At 38.2% G+C, this 15,504-nt stretch overlaps 1 protein-coding gene across 2 annotated transcripts in view; it reads right to left on the bottom strand.

Moving 5' to 3' along the window:
- Nucleotides 1–15,504, bottom strand: part of CSGALNACT2 (chondroitin sulfate N-acetylgalactosaminyltransferase 2) — a 46,489-nt gene that overhangs the window by 14,540 nt on the left and 16,445 nt on the right. For both annotated transcript variants that reach the window (XM_045810022.2, XM_087862919.1), the window contains exons 3-6: nt 14,963–15,179; nt 13,507–13,608; nt 10,052–10,230; nt 8,390–8,484 (exon numbers count right to left, since the gene is read on the bottom strand). In XM_045810022.2, the coding sequence (XP_045665978.2) occupies nt 8,390–8,484; nt 10,052–10,230; nt 13,507–13,608; nt 14,963–15,179 (593 nt within the window). The remainder of the gene's footprint in view (nt 1–8,389; nt 8,485–10,051; nt 10,231–13,506; nt 13,609–14,962; nt 15,180–15,504) is intronic.

Genomic DNA, 15,504 nt, shown 5'->3' with positions numbered 1-15,504 from the left:
TTGGAACTAGGATCTGAGAGATAAGCAGGAGTTAGTCAAGTGAAAGATGTGCTGGGGGAAGTTCTAGACAAAAGAACAGGTTGTACAAAGACCTAGAGATTGGAAAGAGCACTGTGGGTGAAGGATGGTGGGACCACATTAGAGACAGAAGTACAGGTGCCCACAAATGCAGGCCAGAGCTTAGCAAACTTCTGTAAAAGAATAGGTAGTAAATATTTTAGGCTCTGCAGAACATACAGTCTGTCACAACTATTTAATTTAGCCACTATAGTGTGAAAGCTGTCATAGACAATAAGTAATCAAATGAGCATGCTGTGTTCCAATAAATTATTTATGGCTACTAAAATTTGTATTTCATATAATTTTATTTTGAAAATATTTTTCAACCATCCTTCATTCATGGGCCATAGAATGCTAGGCAGTAGGCTGTTTTGGCCAGAAGGTCATAGACTGATGACCCCTGGTCTAAGGGACCCAGGGGGCCACATCAGAGAGAACGGGATACTTGGTCACATATTTTGGGCTTATTCTAATAGCAATGGAAATTCTCTGAAGAGTCAGGGCAGAAGGAGTAATGTGATTATATGACATTTTTGAAAGATCACTCTGGCTAGAGTAGAGAGAAGAGATAGAGGAGGGGACAAGAGATATAAGCTGAGAGGCTGGTTAAGAGGCAACAGTTATAATCTGCGAATGGGAAGCTGCTGGTTTAGACTATCATGATATGTTCACAAAGAAAGAATTGCATGGGGGTTAAAAAAAAAAGATTGAGGACAAAGAGTTAGTAGAAGTCAGAAGTGACTGAATGGGCAGGGGTTGGGGGTGAGAGGGAAGGATCAACCAAGGGTGACAGCAGGCTGCTGGTCCTAAATAATGGGTATGTTGTAGTGCCATCCCCCAAGAGTGGGAGCACTGAGGAAAGGGCCGGCCCAGAGCTGAACGATACAAAGCTGGGTTCTGAGCATAACGAATGTGAGTGATCTGTAAGGCAGCCACATGGAAATTACTGCAGGCAGCAGGAATGAAGGGAATATGCAGGTCTGTAGAGGAGGCAAATCTTGAGAGGAGTGGGAAGAGTCTGAAAAAGCTGCTGTATGTAGGGGCGCCCGGGTAGCGCAGTCACTGGGCGTCTGCCTTCGGCTCAGGGCGTGATCCCGGTGTTATGGGATCGAGCCCCACATCAGGCTCCTCCGCTGGAAGCCTGCTTCTTTCTCTCCCACTCCCCCTGCTTGTGTTCCCTATCTGGCTGGCTGTCTCTCTGTCAAATAAATAAATAAAATCTTAAAAAAAAAAAAGCTGCTGTATGTAATGGGAGAATTGGCTGGAAAATAGAAGAACAAGGCGGCACTGAGGACTCAGCTTAAGTTGGAGGTAGTAAGTGAGGTATGCATTTTCCTTTTTTTTTTTTTTTTTTTTTTTTGTGGGAGAAGGCTTCTTTCCCTTCTAGAATGTAAAGCTCCTGGAGGGCAGGACTTTTTGTTGATTTTGATCACTGCTATATCCGGAACACCTAGAACAATGCAAAGCACATGGTAGGCTTTCAATAGACATTTGTCAAATGAAATAAATAAATTTATAGAGCCATAATTTCTGTGGCAAAACCAGGTTCCAATATTCTTATCTCCTGAGTCAAAACATAATCCTGGTGCAAAGTATTAAAACAAAACACTCCCCTCCCAGTGCAAATAAAACAAAACACTCACTCTGACATTTCTATCCCAAGACAATTCTGACTTTACAAATATTAAGACTTCCTTTATAACTTAGTTTCTTTTTTAAAAAAAATCTCCAAATATTATCACACTTGGGGAAAGGAGTCATTGGTTTTGTTTGATTTTTAAACCAACACATTTCCACTGTTTGTAATCCCTGACTGTTAATATTTTATTCCATTTTTATCTGTCCCTCTTCTAAGCACGTGGGGGATGCAGCTATCCACACATACCCTACATCTCCAGCCCCCAGCCCCTCACAGGCTGCCAGGTTCACAAATCCATGTGGCAACTTGACACCTTCCCGTGGAGGTCTAATAAACAACATAAACATCTACCATGCTCAGGTTGAATCCCTGATCTCTCCTTCTACCATTCCTTTCATTGCTCACATCTAATCCACCAGCAAGTTCTGTCAGCCAAATCATACCCCAAACTTTCTCCACAATTACCATCCTTACCAAAGCCACGGTCACCTTCCTGGTGCACTGCAAAAGCCTAACTGGCTATCTGCAGCTGGAGCCACATGCCATCCATTCTCCACAGAATCAAAACCCTCCCAAGGCTTTCTATCACACTTAGCCTAAACTTAAACTCCTTATAGCTCTACATGACTGGCCCAGCTTTGTGCCCTGTTGCCCACTGTGTTCTAGCCACCTTAGGAAACCCATTTAGCTGTTCCTTCTGCTTGGAACTGCCTTTCCCCAGCCACTAGGAAGCAGGGTCTTTCCTGTTATTTGGATGGCCTCTCCAACAGCCTCATCCCAGAAAGGCCTTTCTGACTAAACACACCACAGAAACACCTAATCACTTTTCACAACTCAGCCTATTTTAATGATCTGCATGGTATTTATTAATTGACGTTATCTTCTGTTTCTTCCTACCAGAATAAAGATTCTTGTTGAGTAATAACCATGTCGATATGGTTCTAAGTGCTGGGGATTCCAGCAGTGAATAGTGGCTGGCATAGAATGAACCCTATTGGATGAATTAAGGTAACATAGGCAGTTTGTGCAGTGGATAAGAGTGGAGACACACAGCCCTGGCTCCTGGCCCCACCCTTGCCAGCTGTGCATTTGGACAGGCACTAAACTACCATATGGCTGTGTCCTCATCTGTAAAATAGGGGTAATAATATCACATACCTCAGAGGTGTAAGGAGGATTAAATAAGTTAACATGTATGAAAAACAGAATAGTACCTTATACAAAGAAAAGGGTAGATAAAAAAATTAGCTATTATTAGCATTAAAATAGCATTGAAAATACACGTATATAATTTCCCATTTTTTAAACCTTATATTTACCTCCACATTTACACTGCTGTATATATCTACATTTCATGAACATTTTCCTCTTGCTACATATTCACCATCATATGTACTATAATTCATTATTTTATTATTAGAGTTTTGCTTGCTTCCAATGTTGTCAATATTATTGTATCTATTGCTGCTCTACGGGTCTGTTTCCTCAGGAGAGACTCCTGGGAGTGGAGATTACTGGATCAGAGGGGTGAACCTGTTTGAAAACTCCTACCCAGGAAGCCTGCCTGCATTACTACACCACCAGCCTGGATAGGAGAACTCCCACCCCACCAGTCTCGCTTGCATGGCTGTTTTAAGAACTGATTTTACAGCAGCAAAGAAAGTATTGCACTGCTGTTTTAATTTATTCTTAGTAAGGTTGGTTATTTAAATATGTTTATTGTGAATTATTACCAACTATCTTTTAGCCTTTTTTTCCCTATCGGTGTATTTCCTGTCTACTTTCAATATCAAGGAGATAATATTACACATTAAGGAGAGCAAGCTTTTGTCTTGTTTTAAGTGGGGAGATTGAAGTTTAGAAAGGGTAACTTGCAAAGGTTACAAAGTAGTGAAACTACAACTTGAAGTGGAAGTATTTAAAATTATTTTTGTGTGTGTGTAACATCTACAATGAACCCACATTCAAATCATTCTTCTCCCACATTCTTCCAAACCAGACAAGAATATTAGCATGCTTTTATATTCCTCTTCACCCTCCCATGTTGACTCCATTCAGCACTTTGTTTACCAAGTAATTTTTTTTATAAATAAACCTTTTATTTTGGAGTAATTTTACAGAAAAGTTGCAAAGTAGTAGAGAGATCCCATACTTCTCACCTAGTTTTAACTTCCCCTAAATGTTATTATCTTACATTGTTGTAGTACCTTTATAAAAACTAAGAAACCAACACTAGTACATTACTATTAACTAAATTTTATTTATTTATTATTTATTTTTAAATATTTTATTTATTTATTTGAGAGAGAGAGTGACCATGTGGGAGAGGCAGAGGGAGAAGCAGACTCTTTGCTGAGCAAGGATCCTGATGTGGGACTTGATCCCAGGACTCTGGGATAATGACCTAGCCGAAGGCAGACGCTTAACTGATTGAGCCACCCACGCGCCCCACTCTTAACTAAATTTTAGACTTCATTTGGATTCTACCAGTTTTTCCTTTAATGCCTTTTTTTTGTTCCAGGATCCAGTCCAAGACACCACACTGCATTTACCTGTTGTGTCTCCTTGGTCTCCTGAGAAACCGTCATAATTTCTCAGTCTTCCTTGTTTTTGATGATCTGACACTTTTAAGTTTATTATTACTTTTTAAGTAATACCTACACCCACCATGAGGCTCAAACTCACGACCCTGAGATCAAGAGTTGCATGCTTTTCCAACTAAGCCAGCTAGGCACCCTTGATCTTGACACTTTTGAGTATTGGTGGGGTATTTTGTGGAATACCCCTCAATACCCCTCAATCTGGGTTTGTTGGAAGTGTTTCTCATGATTAGGGTTTTGGAAGGAAGGCCACAGAAGTGAAATGCCCTTCTTGCTATATTAAATCAGGGGTGCATAAAAACGCTGGTAATGTTAACCTTCATTATTTGGCTTAAGGTGGTGTCTGCCAGGTCTCTGCACTGAGAAGTTAGTTCTCTTTCCATACTCAATTCTTTAGAAGTGAGTCACCTAGTTCCACCTACTGGAAAAGAAAGTATCTAGATAAATTATTTGGAATTCTGTAGCAAAGATTTAGCTCTTCTCCCTTATCTACTGTTATTCTAATCAGTTTGTCTATCCATTGATTTATTATTATTATTTATTCACTCACTAATTTATTTATAACAGTATGGACTCATGGATATTTATTTTATGCTTGGGGTTGCAATCCAGTACTATGTTATTTATTTTGTTGCTCAAATTGTTCCAACTTTGCCATTGGGAGTTCTTTCAGGCTCCTGTGTCCCTTTGACACACCCTCATCCTTTTGTTTTTTTGAGTACTGCCTTACTTTCTGGAGCTTCAGGCTCCTTGATTTCCTGTCCCTGCACTAAGATCTGGGAGCTGCGTATGCTTGTTACTCTTGGGGTATTACTGCTTCTAGGTCCTCTCAGGGGACAGAGCTAGGTAATACACATTTGTGTGCACCGTTTGAATTTTAAATCCCCAATTGCTATTCATTTCTTTTTTACTATGTGTTTCATCAACAACTCTTTAAACAAAAGTTTCCTGGGGTTTTGGTGGTGGTGACAACTGTTTTATTCTCAGGTCTTCTTTCAAATGGGCTCATTTCACATTCTGCTGAAGAGATCTATAAGAAGTAAACTCTGAGTCCTTGAATATTCAACAATATCTATTTTGTCCTCAAATAAGTCAAATATAAATTACAGAATTAAAGTTATTTCTCTCACAACATTCAAGATATTGTTTTATTGTCTTCTAACCAATATCATCAAAAAAAAAAAAAAAGAAAAGACAAATGCCAATCTGATTCTTACTCCTTTGTAGATAAGTTCTCAAATGCCAGACTTGTCTTTCCTTAGCTCTTTGAAGTTTTCTTCTATTTCCTCCACTGTCTGTTCTTTCTTTTCTCTCCCTTCTGGAACTCCTATTAACAATTTTGGGGGCTTCTTGAGTGATTCCTCATGTCTCAATTTTTCCCTCACATTATCTCTTGGTCTTTGTGTGTCCAGGTGGCTTGTCTTCTAGTTTACAAGTTTGTTTCAACTGTGACTGTTCCACTATTCAGCCCATTTAGTGAGTTTTAGATTTTCACAATTTCCATGTTGACCTTTTTTAGCAACAAATCTGGTCTTATGAATTTAATGTTTTCTCTCCCTAAAGACATATTTATCTTAAGGTTGTTTTCATTCTGTATTCATACTCTGATGTGTTATCTTTTCTGTTTATTGAAATTTGGTGCCTCTCTTTCATAGTGTTGGTTGGGCTACTCTCAGTTAATTGCTACTGATTTTTGTTTCAAAAATCATTCTTCGGGGCGCCTGGGAGGCTCAGTCAGTTAAGCATCCAACTCTTGACCTCAGCTCAGGTCTTGATCTCAGGGTCTTGAGTTCAAGCCCTGTGTTCGGCTCCATGCTGGGTGTGGAGCATACTTAAAAAAAATCATTGTTCAAAAACCCTTGGCTGTTAGCTATGATTACAGGGGCCTACCTCCAGTAATAGTGGAAGAGGGGCCGAATGTGGTCTTGGACACAATGTGCCAACAGCAGCTCCTTTTCAGAGCCTGGGGCTCCCTATCCATCCTACAACTCAATATTCCCAAAACCCTACACTGCCTCTCTTGCTCCAGGGAGCACATACACTGGCACAGTCTGCAGTCCAATCCCTGTGATGCCTGTTGCTTAGCATACACCCAGAGAATATGTACTCCACCACTCTGTCTTCTATGAGCTCAGAGGATACAGAGCAGCCCCATCTTGTGGTTTTTTTTTTTTTTAAGATTTTATTTATTTATTTGACAGAGAGAGAGATACAGCCAGAGAGAGGAAACACAAGCAGGGGGAGTGGGAGAGGAAGAAGCAGGCTCCCAGCGGAGGAGCCTAATGTGGGGCTCAATCCCATAATGCCAGGATCACACCCTGAGCCGAAGGCAGACGCCCAATGACTGAGCCACCCAGGCGCCCCCATCTTGTGTTCTCCTGAACATGTTCTAGATTCTTCCTTCCTCTATCAATCCTATGCCAACTATTGCCATCTTTTATAAATTTCTCAAAATTTTCTACCAATGGCACTTCTCTCATTTTCCAATGCTAATATACTTCTTTCTTTTAAGTAATCCACTTTTACAAAGGATTTAGAGTGTCAGATAAGGCAAATATGGGTGCCTAGTTTGTCATTTTGATCCCATTTGTTTCTATATTCCTAATACTGGCCTACAGATTAGGTAGAGGGGTGTGTGTATACAGACACTTTGCCAGGTGTTGGTCTGAAGATAATGTTGGCTTCATAAAATTTATTAAGTAGATCATATGGTACTAATTTAACTTGTTCTTCGAAAGTTTGGAAAAACTCACCAGTAAAACATTATACCTATGCACCTGCAGGGTAATTTTTTTGATAACTGTTCTAATTTTTTAAGTGGCTCTTAGTCTTTTCAGAGCTTCCATCTCTTTTATTTATAAGATGCTAACACAAACTTTGCTTGTGTTAATAGTTTATAAATTCTCAAATCTTTAATTTAGAATTTTAAAAATTTACATCATAAAATTGATTTCTCCCAGTTGTTGTATTTTCCTTTTTACCTCAAACATGCCCACTTTGGTTAAAAAAAATTTTTTTGCACATAAAGAATAGGCTCCTATATATTAGTCAAACTATTATTTTTGGTTCATTAATTTCTGCCTTATCTTTCTTTCCTCAGAGTTATTCATTTTTTTTAACATCTTAAATTGACTTCTTAGTTCATTTGTTTCCATTTTTATTGAATATTAACAATAAAAGATTAGACTAAGTGCAGTATAGTATTCTGGACTGGAACCCAGAACAGGAAAAGGACATTAGCAGAAAAGCTGGTGAAATCCTACTCTACAGTGAAGTTAGCAGTAACTTACCAATGTTATTTTCTAATTTTGACAAATTGTTACATAAGATATTAATCTGAGGGAAAACTGGGTGAAGTACAGGAATGCTCTATAGCATCTTTCCAACTTTTCTGTAAATCTAAATTATTCCAACATAATATTTTTATTTAAAATAAATAACCTTATATAACTATTAATAACTGTAGTTCTGTTATGTGGCATTTCCACTCCATGACTTTTTAAGTAATTTCCCACAGAATATCATTCCTTCTTAGTTTATTTTGTAGTTTTAATTTCTAGTTAATAAGATTTTTAAAATTAAAATTTATTTTTAGTATTATTGAAAATACACTGGCAGAAGTGACTGTAAAATCTTCATATTCTACAACATTAAGTTTTCTCTGTGGCCTAACGTTTTCTTTCCCCCTCTAGAATGATACTTAATTCTAAAACAGTAAGTGCGAAAGCATCTTATGGGGGGAGGGGTAAAGGATACTATGAAAATGTGTTTATAATAACCATAGTTTTTTGGGGCTCCTGGGTGGCTCAGTCGGTTAAATGTCTGCCTTTGGCTCAGGCCATGACCCTAGGTCTTGGGATTGAGCCCCGAATCGGGCTCCCTGCTCAGTGGGGAGCCTACTTCTCCGTCTCCCTCTGCTGCTCCCCCTGCTTGTACTCTCTCTGTCAAATAAATAAATAAATAAATAAATAAAATCTTAGAAAAAATAACTACAGTTTTTTATGGAAACTTTCTTTTCTACTTGTGAAACAAACATAAAGGAACCTAGCAAGGATCTTTGTGGCCTTTCATAACTGACAGTGAGTCTTACCAGCTGCTGCTCCACAGGTGGTGGCACATCCTGATTGGCATAAACAATGGCAGGGTTGTAAAGACTGAACACCACAGGGTAAAACACCTTCTTACCTATAAATTAAAATATATGGTTACATTGTACAACGAAGTCATAAAACAAAAGACTGATCACTACTGCGTTATCAATATTTAATATTGATATTTCTTTGGTCATATGTGATGACTTTATCAATATTGTATTTTGTCAATTTTCAGGCTAGTAAACAACATGCTGATTTGATGAACATAACGATGATTTTATAACATATCAGTAGGCCAAGCTACAAAATTATAACCTAAAATAGACTAAAAAAACAGACTAAAGGCTGTTTTACACATTTATTCCCTTTGACTTTGGAGAGATACACAAAGGTGTTTGCCCAGTTATTCAATAGGTGAGCAATTTATTACTCATCATTTCATCTAATTAGCAGAGTTAGATGTAGGTTAACCTCTGACAATCACCAAGAACTTAGAAATGTCTGTTAAATCCACCCTCCAAAACGAATCATAGAAACAGTAAATCCAAAGAATACTATACAATGAACAGATTTATATAGAATAATTAAAATATAAAATTGTAGATAGATTTGGTAAGATCTGGAAGAGTTGGGAAGAGTTAAAAATACCTGACCTAACAGCCTCTGCAGAAAATCTTGTCATTAGCATTCAAACTGATAGCAGTGAAGGGTGTAGACTCAGGAATCCACCTCCCCTCCACAGAGAACCCCTTGCTAAGACTGGCCTCAGTCAGACGTGATAATATGAAGTGCTCAGTAACTGTCAAGTACCTGTGGCAACGTGGCAGCCTTTTTACAAGAACTCTACTAGGTGCTCATCTCACCTTCGTTAAAACTCACTTAGGGATGGAAGCTCAATTCTCAGAGGCAAATCTATTTCTAGACATTAAAATATTTCTTTTACACTGAGCAAATGTTTGTTTCCTTCAACTTCCACATTGTGAACTTCATGCTGTCTGGTGTAACAAAGGTAAACCTAACCCTCATGTATTCACTAGGCGCTCAAAGAGTTCCTGACAATTATCCCTAATGAAAATAATTAATAGGGTAATAATTTGCATGATTTGAATAGTTCTACACAAAAACTTTTACTGGGAGATTTTTTTTTGGCACAGAAAAGTTCTTTTTCACATTTAAAATATGATTTATAAAAATGTCATTTGCTCATACATTTTCAAAAAATAACTACAACATAAAGCAAAGTAGAGTAAATGATCCCCAAATACATAGTATGGACACCAAGCACCATCTGTTTCTATGCTTCTTTGTGTGTGTGCCCCTGTGTTGGCACCACTGGCCTGAGGTAGAGTGCTTCTCTCACACATCTCCAGATTGTCTGCTTGGCTCTTTTTCTGATAAGTGCTGCTTCCTCCTTGTCAATTTTAAGACATATTCTTTGCTTTTGTTTATTTGGATTCAAATTTTGGCAATGGAATTTGGCCACAACAGAACAGGGGTATGAACTTCAGAGGGGCAAATTTTCACTTTTCTACGTAACATTCCAGTAAAGTATGCCTAATATAACTTTAAGAAAACATAATTAACTTGATTCAAAATATGGGACATGCTGACACTGTCTAAATTTTTACACTCAGCTCATCTACCAACATTTTACGCACCTGGCTCAGCATTTAACCGGCAGCTGTTAAGGAATTCGGCTGAGAAATATATATCAACATCACAGAAAAACATCAAGACCTCTCCCTTGTCCCAAGCTCGGGCACCCACATTTAGTCCTCGTCCACGATTAAATTCTTCATTCAATGAGACCAAAGTGTAATTGTGAAAATTAGACTCACTAGGAGGAAAAGCATATACAACAAAGGATAAGTCCCACTTAAAGTTTAACAACTTTCTTCTTTCAACAAGACTTACAAAATATGTTTTACACTTCAAGTATTTTTTTATTTTGGTTCTACGGTCATACAGGGAAAGGAAATGATCAGCTTCGCCTGTATGATCATCAGGGACAGATATCCACTAAATGCCCATATCCAAGGCAGCATGCTGGTGATGTGAGCTTAAAAAGTGTTGAGAGGTCACTGCCCTTCAGGATCTTAAAAACTTATTGGGGAGATAAGAAATATACACATGGAAAAATGGCATAACGTTTGGTAATAAACAATGCATTCCATATGAATGGAACATTCAAAGAGTGCTCTTGTGTTTTCAGATCTTTGCTCACATGTCCCCTTATCAGAGGGATCCCCCTCATACCATTTGTGAAGTTGCCCTGACCTCCCTCTCTTTAATCTTTATCCCCCTGCCCAGCTTTGCTTTCCTCAGCACCACCAGACATGTTTGTTCGAGTGTCTCCCTCTCACTGGAACATAAACTCCATGAGAGCAGAGATTTTGTTTTGTTCATTACTGTGGATACAGTGTACCTCCTCAAAGAGTAGGAGTTCAACAAATATTTGCTGAATGAATGAATGAACAGCAGTTCTGAGAAAAAAAGATTGCTTTTGTCTGAGAGTAGTTAGAGACTAGAGATGTTAGAAGCAGAATTTAAGTTATGCCTTGACTAAATTCCTGAGTTCAGCAGTGAGGTTAAAGGTTATTCCAATTAATTATTCTCAAAGGCAAAGAGGTAAGAGAGTAGAAAGCATTTTAGAGAACAGGGATTAAACAAACTGGATTAGAACAAAGGGATCCTAAAATGGGAACAATGAGAGAAGACCAGAAAAGGGTCAGACTGAGGAGTGCCTTCTGTGAGAAGTTAAAGAAGTTGGTCAGTGTCTTTGAGGCAAGGAGGAATTTTTCTGCCAGGGCAGTGGTTCTCACAGTGAAGTCCCCATACCCACAGCATCAGCCTCCCATGGGAAAGCATTAGAAATGCAAATTCTTGGGCCCTACCCCAGGCCCCTGAATCAGATACTAGGGGTGATGCGGAGCATCTGTCTCTCTCGGGACAAGTCACTCCAGGTGAGTCTGATGTTAAAGTTGGACAACAGCTATGCTAGGGTATGGCCAGATCAAAAAGGGACATTTTAGGAAGATTACTCTTTATAACAGTATAGAATGGGGAATGGAGAGATGGAAGCAAAGTCTCAAATAGTTTATACAGTGGACTCCACATGCTCTGAATGCCCACACTACCCTTCTCATGGGATATAAATCTCTCCCTTCTTTTGGGAAAATTGCTGATTACCACCTCACACTCCCAGCACCCAGTGGAGGAACTAATCATAGAACACCCCAACCACAGTAATTTCCTAGGGACGGGGACCAGACTCAAGCTGGGCCAATCACAATACCCCCACCCCACCTGGCCATAGTGACCGGCTCAAGAGTGGGCAAAACTCCTTCCCTGGGCTTTTCTCAACTGGATCTGGGAGAAAGCTCTTTCCTCTCTGATGGCAAAGCTGAGAAGATGTGAGCCCAAAGCCGCCAACAGCCATATACCTCACATGTGGAAGAAGCCAATCTGCAATAGGAGAATGAAGTCAACATGCAGAGAAAAACAGACAAGAAGACAATAAGAGAATTTTCATGGTATTCAAGTCTCTGGTTCCAGTCCCTAAGATATCAAAGCTGTTTTGGTTTTCTTCCCCAAATCTGGCTGTAATAATCCCTTTAGTTTGGGAGCTATCCAAGATTCTTCCGTAACACTCCCAGTTTCCTTAAGCAAGTTCAAGATGGGTTTCCATCATGTGCCACTGAGGAGTCTTGATTAATGCAGGGACAGTTTCAGTAATACCAATATAAGTGCCTGGCACTTAGTGGGTGACCTGAAAATGGTTAAGAGGGAAAAGAAGGAAAGAAATAAAGGGAGGGGGAACCTGGGTTAGGATGGTGGCAGCAGCAAGGAAAGGACAGGGAAGAGGTCCTGAACAGTAAGCAAGAACTGACCAGAGGTAAAGAATGAAAGATGCTAGCCTTCAGACATTAAGCCCAGGTAATCATGAAAATGGTCTTAGTCTGAACTGAAAGAGGGCCACCAGGAGAAGCAGCTAGTGTGTAGGGAGAAGAAAAGACAATATTTGTTTTTTTATATGTGTGCTGTGAGAGTCCCTTAGGGATAGGGACTGTAACACCCTCTTCTGTGCCCGTCTATTCCAACCACCCCAGTCAGACTCCCGAGCAGTGTACCTGGAACATAGTCGGTGGGACTCAAGGAATGTTAGTTGAACGATTCGAGAAGAATGGCCGGCCAAATCTGGACTCTTAGGGAATGGCCACAACTAGCAGAAAGGTAAAGAAGCAAGTAAAGGATACAGAGTTGGCTTGGTGGAAAAGACAATCAACCTAATATCTTACATTGTAACATATTTACATTTACAAAATATATACATTTTACAAACATCAGAGGAACGTGTCCAGAAGGAAGTACTGGTTAGGCATCAAATGTAAAAAAGCGATCAAAGAGGATGACAGAGAAAAGGTTGAATTTGGCAGTTAGGTCATAACTTTGGGCCCATGACTTAGAGATGAAAAGGCTGAAAAGCTATAGAATTAATAATGGAGTATTAAGGAATTACTAATTCATTCATTCAAACCTGAGTACCTACTATGTGCCAGGTACTATATGAGTTGCCTGATTAGAGAACTTTTGTTCTTTGAGGTTTAGCTATGAAAGGACAGAAACCTACCAGTAGCTACTGGGTACTACAGAGTCAGGTGGTGGTGGCTTAAGGACAGGAGAGACCTAAGCATCATTTGCAGGGCAAGAAGAAGGAACTTGGGAAAATGGAAGGAAAGAGAGGTGACAGTGAGAGAAAAGCTCCGGAGATGATATCAAAGTGAAGGGATTAGATTTAGAAAAAGGGAAAGAGTCCAAAAGAAGGGAATGAAGAAGTAATAAATGGAGGCAAATAAACAGAAGGTGGGTGGGCCACAGAGTGGGAGGACCCAGATCATGCCAGGCTGTCTGCCAAAAGGACAGGGAAGACGAATCATTTAGAGTTGCATGAGTGAACTGAGGGATGAAATGAGGAACTTATTAGCACCACCACTCATGCACTCAGCCGACTTTTAAATAGCAGCTATTAAAAATTAGCTCATTTAAATATCTGAAATTCTCATTTTTCTAATGTTATATATCAAGGATTTCAATTTGGACATGGCTCACCAACCTTGTGACAGATTCTAGGATAGACTTGACTTTAGATAGTCCTTCTTTACCAAAATACACCACTGTGAGATGAATTCTCTTGTCCTGATGAATACAAACATCCCTAACAGAATTGAAAAATAAAGTTCATTCAAAAAAAATATAAGGAACTACTCATTCAGAAAGCAATCACATGAAGCTTTAACAAAACGAATGAGGCATTACTCATTTAGAATGACACTGCATGAAACTTTAAGTAAATATAAAAATGGCAATATTGCTGAATTATTAAAGGTATCAGAGCAAACACATAACGACATAAGCACATGAATATAGCCCTTGGAGGTCCATGGAAGTTGCCATATTTCAAAATATTTTTGGAACTTTTGCTTTGGTATTGCCTTCAGAAGCAAATTACAAGCTACTAAAGGAAAGAAGTCTAATCAGTTCAAAACCAAATAAGTAAATATTCAAGTTGTTGGTCAAGAGTTATTTTGCCTTCAGACTGGCTAATTCCAGAAATTATACCTACCATCAAGGAATAAATATTTGCCATGGCTGAGATTACTTACTGTAAAGAATAATGTAGCATCTGAAAGCAATTCCAAGAAAAGCAGTAAAAAATGCTTTAGGAAATCAGATCTCAAGTGAGCTATTTCAAACAGGCAAAACTCATTTGGAAGCATGATTTCTAGATATTCTGCTACAGAACAGCATTAACTTTTAAATCCAATGATTTCAATATAAGAATAAAGACTGGGATTATAAAGCATTAAAACTAGCATATTAAAATATTAAAAACATGGCAACTGTTAAATTAAAACAAAAAGGCAAAACTTTCCTCAAATAGCTACCCTAATACATACTTGTTAATTTTTTAACACTTCAGCATTTTAAAATATCCAAATTTATTGACAAAAAAAAGGAAAAAATTCTTTTAAAAATTGTTAAAGTCTCTGCTTCTCAAGACAGAATAACTCATTTTTAGTTAAATGTTTATGTTTCTAAAATTTATTTCAATTTTAAAATTCCATTGTTCTCAAGGGAATTTTCTGGAGAAATAGCAGTGTCCTATATGTGTATTGGGAAAGCAATTATAGTGTACAGGTTTGTCAAAAGTCATGAAACCTGTATCCTTAAAATATGTGGGTTTTATTTTATGTAAATTATGCCTCAATAAAGTTGCTTTTAAAAATTCAACTCGTCCTAAAATTAACTCACACACAATTATAAAGGTCATCAACTGTAGTGTCTAATAGTTGTCACTCTCAATTTACTTCAAAGTTCAAACTGTCAATAACAATATATTATGCACGCTTTAAAAAAAAAGACACTATCAAAAACTAAGATTCCCCAAAGCCTATAAAATTACTCTGTAATTCTATGTAATCACATTCAGTGAAGATAAATTAAATAAATCTGCATAAAATGTGATTTTTTAGGAGTGTTTAGCCAAATCATTAAGCCCTGAGAGTTACCTGAAGTTCTGCATAAACTGTGCGAATGCTTCAGTTCTTTCAGCAAGTGGCACAATGATATTAATAATTGATCTAGTAATGTCAATCATCTCGCTCTTCACTTTCATGAGAGGTCCAAAAGGGCGGAAGAGGGTCACATGTCTATATTCCATAAGGTCTGCTTTCTTAAAAAAGAGTTCATACTGTGTGCCCTTATCTCTCTCGGTGCGATAATAACCTAAAGGAAAGAGTTAGGGACAAAGATGTCTCCATGTCAAAGTTTATAAATTCGATGTGAATATTGATTTTACTCAAAGACCAAAAGTACAAAACCAGACATGTAGTGTTTTTAATCATTTTGTGAAAATAATTATCCCCACTGTACAGTTGTAAACAATTATTTCTTTAAAAGGAGAGGTTAAAAAAATGTTCACTGCTCTATTATTAGTCAATCCATAAATATGCTCCAAATCACAATTATTCCTTTTTACATATGACTTTTTTCATAGTAGAGCCTACTGACACAGTAATCATATGATGAAAATAAATTACTTCAACCAATA

Source organism: Ursus americanus, chromosome 6 (genome assembly GCF_024610735.1).
Source record: "Ursus americanus isolate L20-20 chromosome 6, mUrsAme1.1.p, whole genome shotgun sequence".
Lineage (NCBI taxonomy): Eukaryota > Metazoa > Chordata > Mammalia > Carnivora > Ursidae > Ursus > Ursus americanus.
This window is presented reverse-complemented; position numbering and strand designations above follow the sequence as displayed.